The sequence below is a fragment of the Antechinus flavipes genome, chromosome 2 (assembly GCF_016432865.1).
Source record: "Antechinus flavipes isolate AdamAnt ecotype Samford, QLD, Australia chromosome 2, AdamAnt_v2, whole genome shotgun sequence".
In the NCBI taxonomy this organism is placed as follows: Eukaryota; Metazoa; Chordata; class Mammalia; order Dasyuromorphia; family Dasyuridae; genus Antechinus; species Antechinus flavipes.
The window spans coordinates 430,525,185-430,541,300 of NC_067399.1; the positions used below are offsets into that span (position 1 = coordinate 430,525,185).

General features: G+C 38.0%; 1 protein-coding gene across 1 annotated transcript; it reads right to left on the reverse strand.

Moving 5' to 3' along the window:
* Positions 1–3,086: 3,086 nt before the first annotated feature.
* Positions 3,087–15,903, reverse strand: PCYOX1L (prenylcysteine oxidase 1 like). Its single transcript, XM_051978940.1, has 6 exons — positions 15,665–15,903; positions 13,200–13,406; positions 11,262–11,436; positions 5,782–5,993; positions 5,431–5,571; positions 3,087–4,146 (listed from the first exon to the last, which is right to left on the reverse strand). The coding sequence occupies exons 1-6, from the start codon at positions 15,741–15,743 to the stop codon at positions 3,485–3,487; spliced, it is 1,476 nt and encodes a 491-aa protein (XP_051834900.1). The 5' UTR covers positions 15,744–15,903; the 3' UTR covers positions 3,087–3,484.
* Between the last annotated feature and the right edge of the window lie 213 nt (positions 15,904–16,116).

A 16,116-nucleotide genomic window follows, 5' to 3' on the forward strand; every position in this document is an offset into this window, starting at 1 on the left:
AATCACTTAAACCTGTTTATTTCAGTTTTCTCATCTGTAAAATAAAATGAAGAAGAAAATGGCAACTATTTCAAGAAAAAGAGTCATGAAGAGTTGGGCACAATAGAACAAAAAAAGTACATATCTAAAATGCCTATATGTGTGAAAATATGCAAACATGTATAGCCACTCAAAAGATTTTAAAATTTCAGGGGGTCTGTGACTAAAAGATGATAGGTATTCCCTCCATTGATACAGATGGCATCCTTCTGAGACAATGCATTGAGAGTTACTGTAGGAGAGAGAGAGAGAGAGAGAAAGAGAGAGAGAGAGAGAACAATCCTTGTAGACTGACCCTTTGATTATTACATTTGGCTTTTTGTACTTCACTAGGGCAAAGCCTTTGATGACAGTGGTAGCCTGTACTTGAAGTCTGGCTAGCTTGTCAGAATTTTGCCAGAACCTTTGTTCTCCTGGAATTATTTTCAGAACCCCAGTCTCATCCATTCTATGTTGAGATGTGTATGATGAGAAATGTATGTCCTTTTTTTAGCTCATGTGATAGATAATTATTGCCAAAAAAAAAAAAAAATCTACCACAATGCAGAAATTGTAGAGGCAAAAAACCCAATTATTTTATTTTATGTATTATTATTTATTTTGCTTTATTATGCTTAAGCACAATTCCAGGAGGTAGAAATGTAATATTGACCAATTACTAGGATCTTAACAAGGCTTTTTATAGACCAATTATGTTAATAATAGAGAAATAATTCTTTTACATATTGCAATTTCACATATTCTTTTGCTATAAAAACTTCTTAAGATTTATAATCCTAGGCTTCCTTTAATGTCATAAAAGTTGAATAAACTTAGTTAAATAGAATCAGAATTTTATATATTTCCTAAGGAAATAAATCTAGTTAAATAGATTCTATAGGTAAATGAAGTCAGGTTACAGATTAAACTATATTTAGAAAGGGTTCATAATGGGTTGATAGAGGGGGAAAATTTACATGTCACCATTCACCAAAATATCCAAGGAGTTGGGGACAATTATGATTCTTCTTCTGGTTTCTTATCTGAAGAATATTTGAGGCCTTAAATAAATTTTCACATCCCACAGAGACAGCTGTCAGCTAACTCAACAATCTCCTAACCAGGAAAAACAGCCCTGATTTCCTCCCATTCTCAGATAATAAAATTTAATAAAAGGAAATTTAAAAATCAAAAATTCCCATAACACAAAAAATAAAAGACTTAAGTGAGAATAAAGAAAACCTCATTATCCCAAAGTATCTCTTAAAAATGCTTGCTGCAAAATGTTGAGTGTATTCCCTATTGCTTTTTTTTTTTTCCAATGCAAATGCAGGTGATTTGATCATTAAGAGTGCAAGTACAGATCATTTTAGGATTATACTGATAAGATTAAGAGAAAAATATAGCCTATTTTGTGACCATTTTGAAATGGCCACAGAGCAAATAGAGGTCAGAACAATATAGTAGGAAAAGCACTGGATTTAATCGATGGTCCTGGGTTCAAATCCAACATTGCTGCTTACAGGTTAAGTAACTTTAACTTGAAAATAAATCATTTTATCTCCTGGGAGCTCAAATTCTCATCTGTAAAAGGTGGGGTTGGATTATATGCCCCTAAACCATCTTCCAGCCCTAATTCTCTCTTTTTTTTAGCACAAGTAACTAGCCTACCTTGCTATAAGCTCCTTTTTTTTTCTAGGTGATTTCTGAATTTTGGACTTCAAAACTATCTCTGCTGCTATCTCATTCTGGAACTTTCCTCAGGCTTCCTCATTCTGGAATATTCCTGGTCCCTTTCTACCAATGTCAAATTCTTCCTGGGGCCTCCATTTTGTGTATGTGTGTGGGGTTCAGGCTGTCCTTCATTCCCCTTGGAATTAAGTGCTTTCACACTCCCCTCTCCCACAGTTGCCTTCTGTGCTACTCTGCCTCATTGTAACATAAATTCCTGAAGAATAAGGACAAGTTTAGGACAGTCCCTGACACATAATAAGCACTTAATAAATGCTTATTTCCTTCCCCTCTTCCTTCTTTTCTTTCTTCTTTCATCTTCCTATTTTCTGAGCACAACCTATTTGCCTTTTCAAGGAGAAGCCATAATGCAATTTTCATACTTGTCTTTTGAAATTAATAAGAATGTCCACATGATTATGGGTACAATCGTTTCAGTAGCACATCGATCCAATAACTGGACAAAAATCTCATATTTAGAGTATCAAGAGTTAAATTGTCTGTCATCTAAAAAACATGTGATTTCAGCATTCCTTGCCCCCTTTTCCTACCTCTCTACAAAAGCAGAAAGACAAGACTGAGGGTCATTTTGTACTTTTGTTTCATGGCCAAAGAATTCACTACCAAGAGGCCAACCAGCTGGAGATAGACCTTTATGAACTTGATTATGTCCTTAATTACTAGGCGCCATTTATATACACATACACACATATTTTTCACCAATTACATGTTAAAATTATTTTTTCAAACTTAAAAAAGATTTGAGTTCCAAAGTCCACTCCTCCCCTTACATGATGATACCATTTGTTTCTAATACCATAGTTGGAGATTTTCCAGTTTGGTAGAAACCTCCAGAGCTGCAGGCTCAACCAGCAATTTCGGCCTCAGTTTTCATCTGTAAAATTAGAAGGCTAGAATAGATAGTTAACCAGGGGTTTATAAACTTATTTTTTAAAAACATTTTCATAACTATTTCAATATAGTCTGTTTCCTTTTTAATTCTATGTATTTTGTTTTATTCATTTAAAAACATTATTCTTGTTGTAAAAAATTACCCTGGCATGGGTTCCGTCAATAAAAAGTTATTATAAAAATAAAATAAAATAAAAAATAAATAAAAAATAAATAAAAATATTATTCTGAGAAGGGGTCCATGGACTTCACCAGATTGTCAAATGGGTCTGAGATAAAAAAGGGCAAAAAATATTAGATTAGATGATTTCTAAGGTCAGGTGTAAGGCTAAACCTATGTTACTACATTCTTCCCAGACTGAATTCCAACTGTACCCCTACTCTTACTTTGCCCTTCAATCAGGAAACCAGGAGTTAAATCAATGCCAGATTTAGAAGACTGATTTTTATTTAAAATTAAATAAATAAAAGAGGTGTGACTTTGCCTGTCCTTCCCCCGAAGGCAACTACTCCCCAAAATCCATGAAAGGCAAGCAGAAAGGTCTGACACAGAAGAGAGAGAAAGGGTCACACAAGACATCAAGTGCATGGGACATGGGTTTCCCATTGCTTTAGAAGCTATCACTGATTTAGGAACAACAACCATCATTACAGGATACTTTAAGCTCCAGAAGGGTCAAAGCCCTGTTCTATCCACATCTGTATCACATTAAGCCTCTAGAATACAGTATTCCATATGAAGCAAATGCTGAATCATTGTTTGTTAGATGAATGAATGAAGTTCCATAGACTCCTATCCATCTCCCTTTCTTCTAAACCAGTCTCACAGTTCAGTCTTAATTTTGTGTATCAAGTCTTTCTGATCAATCTTATCCAGGTCTTGGTACCAGCGGTTGTAGGCCAAAAGGGCCACATTTTTAGCTGCCACAGCACTTATTTCCACAGAACTGGCTACCCATTCTAGGGCATTGAGGTAGAAAAGCTGGTCATGGAGGGCAAACAGTGGTGTAGCCATACGGGAACCATACTGTGGATAGGCCTCCCACTGGGCTGTCTGAACTGAGTAATAGGAACGGAAAAGGCTCTTTAGCTGGGGACGTTCTAGGGGTTGGGGAGACAGGACTCGCCAAATGGCTGCCTCTTGTGGCTGTTTCCTTCGGAAGGTAGATGAGATGTTGACAGGGCACATGTTGTCCAGGGCACAGAAGAAGAGGTTGGGAGCATCTGTAGAAAGAATGCTGGCAAAAGGGAAAAGCTTAGGGTCAGGAAAGCCAAAGTAGGAAGAGTTAAGGTAGCCATGGACCAGTGAGGTAACAGTGGATTGAAAGGAACCAACAAACTCTTCAAAGGGAGGCTGAAATCCATCAAAGGTGATGTTGCTATTACTGCCCACATAGAGGGGAGTAGCAATGACTACAATATCATAGAAGTCTGAATGCATTTTATCTTCCTTCTCATACCACACCTGATAAAGGGCTCTTCCTTCTGTGGAGAAAAAACAAAGATCAACTTATCACTTGGCTACAACCTATTTATTTCCCCACATGTCTATTGAAGCATATGAGAAAATACCAAATATTTGACTTGGAATCAGATTTGGGTTTGCATGCTGCTGAAACATTTGCTATGACTTTGGAAGTAACTTAACCTTTTGGAACTGAGTTTCCTCATCTATAAAATGGAAATAATAATACCTATGTACTCTGTATATAGTATAGGGAGTTGTGAAGTTCAAGAGAAATAATGTATAGAAGATTCCATGTAAAACACAACATGCTATATATAAATAAATTATTACCCCAATCTTTTCATTAATTTGCCATGTGGCTGTGCAATAACTTTGCCTCCCAGTTGTTTTCTCCACTGTACAGTCCTTTCTCTCCTTTCTACCTCACAGAATATATAGAATCAGGTCACATGGTACATATGAAAGCATCCTGAAAAGCACAGATTACACACTGTACACGTGGACAGGATTAGCATTGCTTCATAGGATTAGTAATGCTTCATGCTTTGCAGAGTGACCACTAATCATTAAAACTTCCCTGGTCAGGCTACAGACCTGTCAGTTCTAACAACATTCATTTTCATTAGTGACCTTGAAGAATTCCCCTATCAAAATGTTCTTCTTTTCAGCATTTAACTCCTTCCAATCCACCTACCTCCATTTTTCAACCACCTTCACTTTCTCAAACCCTAATATGGTAACTTCCCCCTGCAATTTTCCAAGGAGCACAACAAGGCTATTTTGTTTGTCTGTCTTAGGATCTTAAGCATGATCAATGGCATTCCAGAGAAGATGAAGCCAGTGAATGATTGATTTCCAAAGAAACAACTCAGCAGAGAAAAAGGCATAGTAGAAAGAGGCATTTAGTGGGAGCCAAGACTTCACACTGCTAGTTCTGACACTGCTACTAACAGGCTGTGGGACTCTGGGAAAGTCACTTTCCTCCTCAAGGCCTCAACTTCCACATTTGTAAAATGAAGGTCTTGGTCTAAAATTTCAATGATCTCTTTTTATTCTAACAATGCATGATTCTGGGGCTAGAAGCAAATTTCATATAGACAGTGCCCTCTGGTGTTGGAAATCACAACTAATGCTGCCATCTTTTGCTATTTGTTTCCATACTTTACAAAATAGTGCTTAGGATCCAAGAGGCAAGTGTTAAAGCCTCTGAGACACTGCAGTGACCTTTCCACTTGCCCTGGCCAAAGCTCATTGTTCTTCAATGCTGTCTACTTCCTCCCTTTGGCTTCTTGGCCACTCACCTGTGTTGTGCAAGGCTACAGAGGTCACTCTTGCATATATCACATTGGCCTTAGTCAACTTCAGCAAACCTGAACATACTAGCTTATTGCCCCCTTCCACAGCCCACAGGTTTCCCTGTATTCCAGCAAGTGACATGGCTCCTGGAGGAAAATGAGAGAAAGATATAGTCATTTTACTCTAAGGGTCAATAGAGTAAAGAAGCTAATTTCTTAATAAAGGGTAAATTCATCACACATTGTTTACTATGATTGCTGAAAAATGAGCAGAAGATCCCCCAGGAAAACTCAAGGAAGGCCTTCCATTTGATAAATATTGTCACAGACAAAACAGTCCCAAGGCTTGAGGCTCACCTGCAAAGGCTGCCATTGTTGCAGACTGCCCATAACTGGCACGCAGCAGAGCTGTGATCACCTCATCAATGAAGCGCTGGGTAACTCCCACTTCTAGCAGACATTCTGCCACAGAGCGCTGGGTCATGTTGATAAAGGTATATTCACCTACTGAGTACAGCAGCTCCTCCACTCCTGAAAAGGCATAGCCATGGGCCTGATACTTATATATTCTGAAAGAATAAAAGGAACCCCCAATTAGGGTCAGGTTTGTGAGTACATTCCAAACAGGAATACTACAGAGTCACTCTGCCATACTACAGAGTGAGGTAGAAGGAGAATACATCTGGGACCCTTATAATTGCTGGATAGAGAGGATTTAGGAAGAAAGTTGGTGTGAGAGAATATGATAGAAAGAACACTGGATTTGGAAACCAGAAATCTGGGTTTAAATCTCAGCTCTACAACTTACTAGCTGTGTAATGCTGGACAAGTCATTTCCCCTCTTTCAGCCTCAGTTTCCTCATGTGTAAAATGAAGAGACAGTACTTGTATTACTTACTTCATAGGGCTGTAATGAAGATCAAATGAGAAAATGTACAGTGCTTTTTCAAACTTTAAAATGTTATGTAAATAACAGCTAGTAGAACCTTATTATGATTCTCCTTATTTTCTAAGTATCAAACTTGTAATTATCACATAAGTCAAATACTCCATCATGGTCTATTTAACAATAACTTAAATAATTCAATCAATCAATAAGTATTTTTAAAATACCTATGTGCCAAACACTAAGGAACCAAAAGCAAGTATAAGACCATCCCTACCTTCAAGGAGGGCATTCTAATAGGGAGTCATAACATATGTACACACACACAAATAAAGGTACACATATATACATACATATATATGCATACATGTATACAGATATAGACACACATGCATATACACATATACACATAATACATACATACATATATATAATTTATATAATGTATACAAGGTGGTTTGAAGAAGGGCACTAACAGCTGAGAGTGGTTAGGGATTAGGGAGTCATATTCATGTAGAAAATGAAGCTTGAGACAAAGACTTTTCCCCATTTGATTATTTCTCTTATTATCCAAGATGCATTAATTTTGTCTGTGCAGAAGCTTTCAGTCTCATGTACTCTAAGTGATATATTTAATCTTTTGAAATTGTTTTTATCCCTTGTTTGATTAAGAATTTATCTCCTACCCAGTGCTCTGAGAGCTATAGGATCTGCTTCTCTCCTAAATTTTTTAATAGTATGATCTTTAATATTAATGTCACATATCCATTTAGAATGTATTATGGAAGACGGTGTAAGGTATTAGTCTAAATCTCATTTCTGGCAGACTGCTTTCTAGTTTCTCCAGTTTTTCTGTTTATTAAACACTAGGATATTGAGTTCCACTGTTTCTGAATCTTCCATGTCTGATCTGATTCATTCTTCTAATTTTTTATTTTTTCCTAATACCATATAGTTTTGATAAACTGTTGTTGTATAATATAATTTGAAGCTCAGAAGTGCTATTCCTCCTTCATCTATATTTCTTTTCATAATTCCCATTGATTCTAGATGTTTCTTTTCCCAAATGAATTTTATTATTTTGTAAAGTTCTATAAAGTATCTCTTTGATATTCTATTGGCATATCATTAAATGTATAAATTAATGTGGGTAGAATTGTCATTTTTATTAAATCAACATATAGGCAGTGAATGAATTAACAACGAATATTTCCCCAGATATTTATATTGATCTTTATTTATTAAAGATGGATTTTGTCATGAATGTAGATGAGATTTCCATGTGATTTGGTAGCATTATCCTGGATACTTTTGCATTTTGTAGTTATTTAGAATGATTTCCCTTTCTATTAGTGTTATCTTTTTTTTTTTTTTTTTTTTTTTTTTTGCTACGGTAATTGGGGTTACTTATCCAGGTGACTTGCCCAGGATCATACAGCTAGGAAGTGAACTCAGGTCCTGACTTCAGGGCTGGTGCTCTATCTACTGCACCACCTAGCTGCCCTATTTTTGTTATCCTTATTAAAAAATACAATTGATTTTTAAGGGTTTATTTTGTAGCTTGCAATTTTGATGAAGATAATGTCTTAATTAGTATCTTTGCTATTACCCAGGAATTTTCAAGCATACTATCATATTATCAACATACAGAAATAGTTTTCTCTTTTATTTACTGATCTGCATACATTTAATTTCTTTCTCTTGTCTTATTATTATTGCTAATATTTCTAGAATGATATCAAATAACAATGGGCAGAGTGGGAATCCTTGCTTTGTTTATACATATTTGCTGGAAAAGATTCTAGTATATCCCTACCATGATTGATTTTGGATTTAGATATATGCATTTTATGTGATTAAAAAGAGAGTGCTCCTGGGCAGCTAGTTGGTGTAGTAGATAGAGCGCCAGCCCTGAAGTCAGGACGATCTAAGTTCAAATCTGGCCTCAGACACTTAACACTTCCTAGCGGTATGACCCTAGGCAAGTCACTTAAACCCAATTGCCTAGAAGGAAAAAAAAGAGTGCTTCTGGCTTATACTTTGTCAGGATTTTAGCATAAACGAGTCTTGTACCTTGTTAAAGGCTTTTTCTTCAAGAAGATGAAGATTGAACTGAGTTTCTAAGGTAACCATGGATCATATCAAGCAGGTAACTGTAAACATTTCCTCCCTGGCTACTGTCTTAGACTTCATCAATTGCCTCTAGAAACTCATTTTTCTGAAGGTGGAATCAACTCTAGAACTCCTATCTGCTCAGAACTCCTTGCCCTTGTAGCTCCTCCCTCTTTAACTGGAATAGATAGAAGGTAGATAGAAGTGATTTCTTCTTGGATCTTCCACTTAGGAGGGAAAACAGATCATAACCTGGCTGTAAGATTTCAACATATCCCAGACTTTTTTCTCTGACCCATTGCAGTTTTGTTTTATGTGTGACCTTTCCCAGTTAGACTGTGAATTCCTTAAGCACAAGAGCAACCTTGTGCCTTTCTTTATATCCCAACTGTTTAGCAGAGTGCATGGCACAGAGTAGGTATTTAATACATATTTACTGGCTTTACATATTTACATAATACATATTTAAAGACTTTAGCTTAAAAATGTTAAGATCTCTCCCTGTATACAGGATGATCTCCGATCATCCTAAGTTATAACTTGTAATTGGGTCCAGATGGCTCTGGAGGAGAAAATGAAGCTGGTGGACTTTGTACAACTCTCCCTCATTTAAATCTAACTCACTTGCATGTCATGATATCACCTCTCTGATGTTACAGTTGCCTTCAAGAATGAAGGACAAACAACAACAAATGACTAACATATAACTTAGTTCTTTGCTTCCAGTTTCTCTTCTTTAATACGTTTTCTCATCTATAAAATGGGCAGACTAGGTTATAGGAACTCAAGGTCTAGTTAAATTGAGCTTGCTCTTTCTCAAGCACATTTCTTGAGTCTATTCTATAGCCCGGAATTCACCTGGAATGAACCAGATTCTCAACTCTACTCCCTTTACTAGTTGTCTCTATCAAAACGTTAGCCATCCTTCAAAACACAATTCTGAATCCTATGAATACACTTATAGATAGTCTCCCCAATACATATCCCTTATCCAATGTTATTTACTCAAAAACCTTAAAAGATCTACCTCCTCTTCCTGCCCCAACTGCTGATTGAGCTTAAAATAAGATTAAGCTCTCCTCTTGCATTCTAGGTCTTCAATAACCATATCAACTTTAATTTTTCCTTATATGTAGCCTTCACTCTAGCCAAAGTAACCTTGCTATTTACCAATTATGTCTACTTTCTTAAATCTACTTTGCTAATCATTTCATTCTCCCCTAACTCCAATTAGATGTGTCTATCAAAGTATTAGATATCCTAAATCCAGTTAAAGAGTTATCTTCTCCTTCCCTAACTACATCTATTATATATAACACCTCTTCTAAACTTATAATACTAGGTAACTTTGCTCTAGTACTTTGTGATTGGCAAAGCACTTTTTTTAAACATCTCTTTGAGGTAAGTAGTACAATTATTATTGTATCATCCCCAATTTGTACCTGAGAAGACTGAGGTTTTGAAATTTCATGATCTTTAGTCTATTAGTCACTCTGGGGTTCAGTTTTCTCATCCATAAAATGAAGGTTAGGATACATGAAACTTCCAAAGTCCCTTCTAGCTAGGACGCTACAATCCAATCTGAATGAGTGCTCAATGAATAAAATATAGTGCATAACCCTAAAAATAAGAATTATTTGAAAGAAGGAATATACATATTTATCCTATATATACTTAAAAATATATTTGTCTCCCTAGTTACAAATTAAATTTCTTAAAAAATAAGGGTTGTTTCATTTTTTTCTTCATACCTCTACCACTTAGCAGTGTCTGACACTTAATAAATGTTTTGAAATGGAAATGTAAAGAAGAACCAAGAAAAATCAAAAATCAATGTTGAAAATTACAAATTAAAAATTTGGACCCAAAGAAGAGATATGAGAAGATACTTCTCTCTACTTCTTTGCAGAGGTACACAAGGGGAAATTTAGTTTAGAAAAACAAAAGATATAATTAAAAGTGTATTTTTTAAAATACTTGTTGATTGATTTATTATAGGCCATACTTAGGTTTTTAATAAGCTAGACATATACCAAAAAAAAAAAAAAAAAGTAAGAAAAAGAAAAAGAAAGAAAAAATATAGTCTATAGTCAACCCAATATGGTAAGCCATAAGCTATTTGACGTTAGCAAATACTCCTGGTCTTCTAGCTCTACCACTTTACTAGATAGTTATGTGATCCATAGGAAGTCATGGACTCTCTCTGTGCCACAGTTTACCCATTTGTAAGATGATGATAATATTACAAAGGGCTCTTTTGAGGGAAGAAATTTGCAAATAGAAAACCACAGAAATAGGAATTATAATTGCGGGTAGGGCGAGCAAATATAATAAAGATGATAATACTACCTAAAGGAATTATAATTGCTATTATCATGATTAAACTTCTTTTATAGTATCTACCCTAGTATGCCCATCACAGTTCTGATGTTTAGACTAAACATACAAAACATATACAGTTTTTAAGCTGTCAGGGACCTGAAAGATGATCCAATGCAATCTCACTTTACAGATAAACAAACTGAGGCCCAGAGAAGCTAAGTGACTTTCCCAGTGTCAATCAGGTAGTAAGCAGCAGAGCCAGGATCTGAAACAAAGTCTTACTACTCCATATTCAGTGTTGTTGGTTTTTGTTTGTTGTTTGTTTTGTTTTGTTTTCCCATTTATTTACTCAAGATGACCACCTCACAAAATCAGCAATTCTCATTCTAGGCTAATGTGGCTAATTCTATATCACTTTTGCTCTATGGTAAACAGCTGAACTGATTCTTATTCAACCCATCACTGACCAGTCTATTTAAAATGGAATGCTCTCACCGAGTTCTCCACAGGGCCACACCTCATAAACTTTTCCATGACTTCCTCTACCCACATCTGCAGCCTCAGGAAGCTAATGCCATAGTGCCACCAGACTCGGAAAAGGTTTAGCAGGTACCAATCCGTCTCTTCCAGAATAAGTTGTTCACCACCAAAGATGGCACTCTTTCCTGCCACCTCCCGCCTCTGTTTCAAACCTGAAAAACAAAGAAGCTGCTAAATTCCTTTTCAGAGATACTACTCCCAAGGCTGGGAGAGCCCAAGGTAACAAGGAAGAGGATTTTCAATGTGGACACAGAAGTAAAAATCTTTGAAGAGCTTAGGGAGTGTTTCAAAGATTGAAAGACTCAAGGCTTGATGAGAGTTCAGAAAGTATTTCATTCCACTTCTATCTAAACAATAATTTCTTCTTTTGGTATATGAATATCCAGCCTCTGCTTGAAAGTCTTCCCCAAACAGTTCATTTCACTTTAGGGCAGTTTATCTTCATATTAAAGCCAAAATCTCTCTCTCTACAACTTATAATAATAATAGCTAGCACTCATGTAGCACTTTAAGATTTACAAAATGCTTTTTATATTGTCTCATTTGATTCTTGAAACAATCTTGTGAAGGAAATGATATTAACATTATCCATTTTATAAATGGAGAAACAGAGACAGAGAAATTAAGGGATTTCCAGGAACACACAGATAGTAAGTGTCAAAAGACACAAACTCAGGCCTTCATGACTTCAAGTTTATATTGTAACCACTGTGTCACCCAAATGCCTTAGCTGTGGCCTCTGAATTAAAGTGGAATAATCACAGGCTTTCATTTTCACAGCAGAGATCAAGTCCTTTGATATAAGTTACTTCACCAGACCTAACACCCCACTTTCTTTCAACCAATTCTCACATATTCAAGTTTATAGTGCCAAATCTTTTTAGGCTGTCAAGAGCAGTAGAAAGAGAACCACACTCAGAATAAGGCTCCACTACTTAATAGCTGTGTGAAGTGGGCAAAAAACCCTTAATCTCTCATTTCCAAGATTTCTCATATAATAATGTTCAACACTCACCTCAAGAGTTGTTGGGAGGTGAAAGCATCAAAATCTTAAAGATCTATCATTGTTGACAATACTGATAAACCTTTTGGGAAAAGAAAGGAATGGAGGAGGGAAAAGCCAAAGAAACAATCTATGGTTTTATTCAGTGGAACCACTCTAAATGGAACATTTGATCTAGTAGGAAGCTCTGCTGATAATTATATAATAGAATCAGGGATACCATTATGGCATCTAGGTTAGAAGGACAATATTGTAAGAATACGCTTGCCTTTCAAAAGTCATGGCTGTCCTATCATCTTTGGCTAGGGAAATTTAGATTTATCCTCCAAGGTTTCAGGACTATCTTAAGGCTTTAAGTATACTCATCTTGGCACTAAGTTCCAAAAATAAATTGAAACCTGAAACTCTTCTGAGACTAGGTCTAAGAGTTGGACTAGCTATCATCTAGGAAAAGGGATAAAGACTAACCCTGTGATTTCACTGGTGTGGGGGACACCCAGGTGAGGAAACTCCTTCTTCTAATGTTGATCAGCAGTTTCTCTCTAGAGAGCTATATAGCATACTAAGAGGTTAAAACTAGGACTAACACAGGAGCCAGGGCAGATTTCCCAAGCATAAAATGATTAAAACAAGCACTATTTTTAATAGTTATGCTAAGTTACTTTTCCCATTACACATCCTGGAGGAAAGAGTGTTTCTCATCATATAAGATAATTATCCTGTAGCTTATTAATTCAGAGAATTATAAGGTCTTCAGAATTGGAAGGAATATTAGAGGTTCACCTCAAAGAACATCAGATTTGGAGTGAAAAGATCTAGGTTTGAATATTAACTGGAGACTGCAAGGTCTCTAAAGCATAGGTTTTTGAACCTATACTTTCCTCTTTCCCTGGGACCCCCGCCCTTACTTACCTAGGAGTTTGACAAAATCCTGCATATGCAAGCTGAAGGAATTGAATGAGGCACCACCACTTTCATATTGCTGTTTGTTGACAGTGATGGTAGCCAGGCGGCCTCCAACAGTGCCCTTCTCATACACATCAATCTGTACTCGTGGCCCAAAAAGCTGCTGAAGGAAATGGGCTGCTGCTGAGCCCCCAATTCCAGCTCCTACAACCGCTGTTAGCAAGCACAGAGATGAGGATACAAAGGAATACAGGGAAATGATGAAAGAGAAAAGTTCACAAGCAAATCAGAACTTCTGCTTTAAATAACTTTTTCATTCAAAAACCATTTCTTAAACCTTAACTATGTACAAAGCCTTGTGCTAGGCTAAGCTGGAAGAGATTTAGAGCTAAGACAAATTCTAAATTCAGAAAAGTCATATCATTGCATACTGGAAATCATTAGATTTGTAATTAAAGGATCTGAACTTGAATTTCAGTTTTGCTATTATTATCTGTATAACCTTGGGCAATTATATAAACCTCAATTTCCTTTTCTGTTTAAAAAAAAAAAAAAACTTTTAGCTCTGATGATTTCTAAAGTTTTTTTAATTCCAAATTCTTAGACACCTAGTAGGAGGAAGGACACGGACATAGATAACTCTAATATAACTTAGGACAATGTAAGTTCAAAGAAGACTAAAATGTGTTAGATCTGAGAGATCCCTTTCAATTAAGGGCCTGGGGGGAAAATCATGTAGGAGATAGTACCAGAGAAGGGCTTTGAAAAACAGGAAGGATTATAACTGACAGAGAAGGAATCATACAATTTTAACGTTAAAAGAGGAAAAAACGTTAGAACAACATCAGCAGATAACAAGGAATTGAATGTGGAGTGTAAAAAGTAACAGTGCAAGGATAAGGTTGAAACAGGAGGATAGAGACAGAAAAGGGAAGGAGTTGCAGGCTAGGTCAGTTTAGATTTTATTAAAGAAGTTGAGAAAAGCCATTTAAGTTTTAGAGTGACCTTAAATAAATGATGATGCTTTAGTTCATTAACAAATTCAATTTGGTAGCTTGTGAAAGATGGAGTGGACAAAGGAACGACTAGAGGCAGAGAAACAACTCAGTAAGGAACCTACTGGAATAATGGGGCAAGCATTGTCTTCAAATATCTGAAAGGCCATTGCAGAGGTGAGGGACTGCAATTCTGCTAGGCGCTTGCAGACAGAACAGGGTGGAGTGTAAGGGGGAAATGGAAGAAAGAGAAGCTACAGCAGGACAAGGTATACAGAAACCGGATCTTTCTAAGTCTTCCATACTTCCCGGATTCATGGGATGGTCCTTCCCCAGCTTCCACACCTTCCATACGGATGTCAGTCCCACTCCCAACCACTCCAACTGCATCCTCATCCTGCTGCTCTCTCCAGTATATGTCCCTGAGCCTTGCCCCACTATTCTTATGGCCTCACCTTCCCCAATCTCAGCTTCAGCCCCTCGTCTAGAACTCCCACGTGAATCCTTCATCCCCAGCCCAGACCTCCCTCATCAGTTTAGGTCAGTTTAGATTTTATTAAAGAAGTTGAGAAAAGCCATTTAAGTTTTAGAGTGACCTTAAATAAATGATGATGCTTTAGTTCATTAACAAATTCAATTTGGTAGCTTGTGAAAGATGGAGTGGACAAAGGAACGACTAGAGGCAGAGAAACAACTCAGTAAGGAACCTACTGGAATAATGTGGGCAAGCATTGTCTTCAAATATCTGAAAGGCCATTGCAGAGGTGAGGGACTGCAATTCTGCTAGGCGCTTGCAGACAGAACAGGGTGAAGTGTAAGGAGGAAATGGAAGAAAGAGAAGCTACAGCAGGACAAGATATACAGAAACCGGATCTTTCTAAGTCTTCCATACTTCCCGGATTCATGGGATGGTCCTTCCCCAGCTTCCACACCTTCCATACGGATGTCAGTCCCACTCCCAACCACTCCAACTGCATCCTCATCCTGCTGCTCTCTCCAGTATATGTCCCTGAGCCTTGCCCCACTATTCTTATGGCCTCACCTTCCCCAATCTCAGCTTCAGCCCCTCGTCTAGAACTCCCACGTGAATCCTTCATCCCCAGCCCAGACCTCCCTCATCCTTGCCCCCATCTAGGCCCGAAATTTCCTTATCTTCCTTATCATCTGGAGCTAGGTATTCTCAACTTTATCCATGGCCTAGACTTTCCTCATCCTCCCTCTTATGCATGGCGTGGACTTCTCCAGTCTCCCTTTCATCAATAGTCTGGTCCTCTTCCATCCTCCCATCCTCCCCATCCTTCATCTCAGGACCTCTGCCATCCTCCTCCCACTCATAGTATGGCCTTTTCTCACCCTCCAGGACCTAACCCTCTTCCAGGCTCCCCTTCATCCTCCGGATGTGGTCCTCCCTCCTCCCCCCAACCCCCAACCCCTCGCAGCGTCCGCTGCTTAGCCCTCGGCGCTCTCGCAGGATACCGATTTTCCTGGGCGGGGTATCTCTAGATGCGGCAGCCGAGGCCACTAGGGTGATGAGAAGCACGGCGGCGCCCGCCATGAGGCTGCTCGAGGCGGGGGCCGTCCTAGGCTGGGCAGCGGGCGGGAGGCACAGCGCCTGCGAAGGACCCTGCGTGCCAGTCCTCCCCAGCCCCGGCACACAGGTTGCCAGCCCAGCTATCTGCAGCCTACCTGAAAGGAGGAAGGAGGGGGCGGGGTGATAGCGAGGGTAGGGAAAGACTCACGGTCAAATCCATAGGCTGCTCGCTAGACGTGGCCCCGCCTCACAACTTCCATTGGCGAATTTACCCTCCCATTCTAATTTCGGATTTTTTATTGGCTACCTTTCTTGCCGATTCTCAGAGACCCAACCTTTCATTGGTCTTACATTCCTCAAAATCCCTGCCCCCTCCCCAATCCAACCTTCTTATAGG

Bases quoted from the DNA above. Each gene is read 5' to 3' on its own strand.
- PCYOX1L (XM_051978940.1), bottom strand. From the start codon at position 15,743: ATGGCGGGCGCCGCCGTGCTTCTCATCACCCTAGTGGCCTCGGCTGCC. The intron at 11,437-13,199 runs GTAAGTAAGGGC...TTTGTTTTTCAG, and splicing joins GGATTTTGTCAAACTCCTAG to GTTTGAAACAGAGGCGGGAG. The intron at 4,147-5,430 runs GTGAGTGGCCAA...TTTTCTCCACAG, and splicing joins TGTAGCCTTGCACAACACAG to AAGGAAGAGCCCTTTATCAG.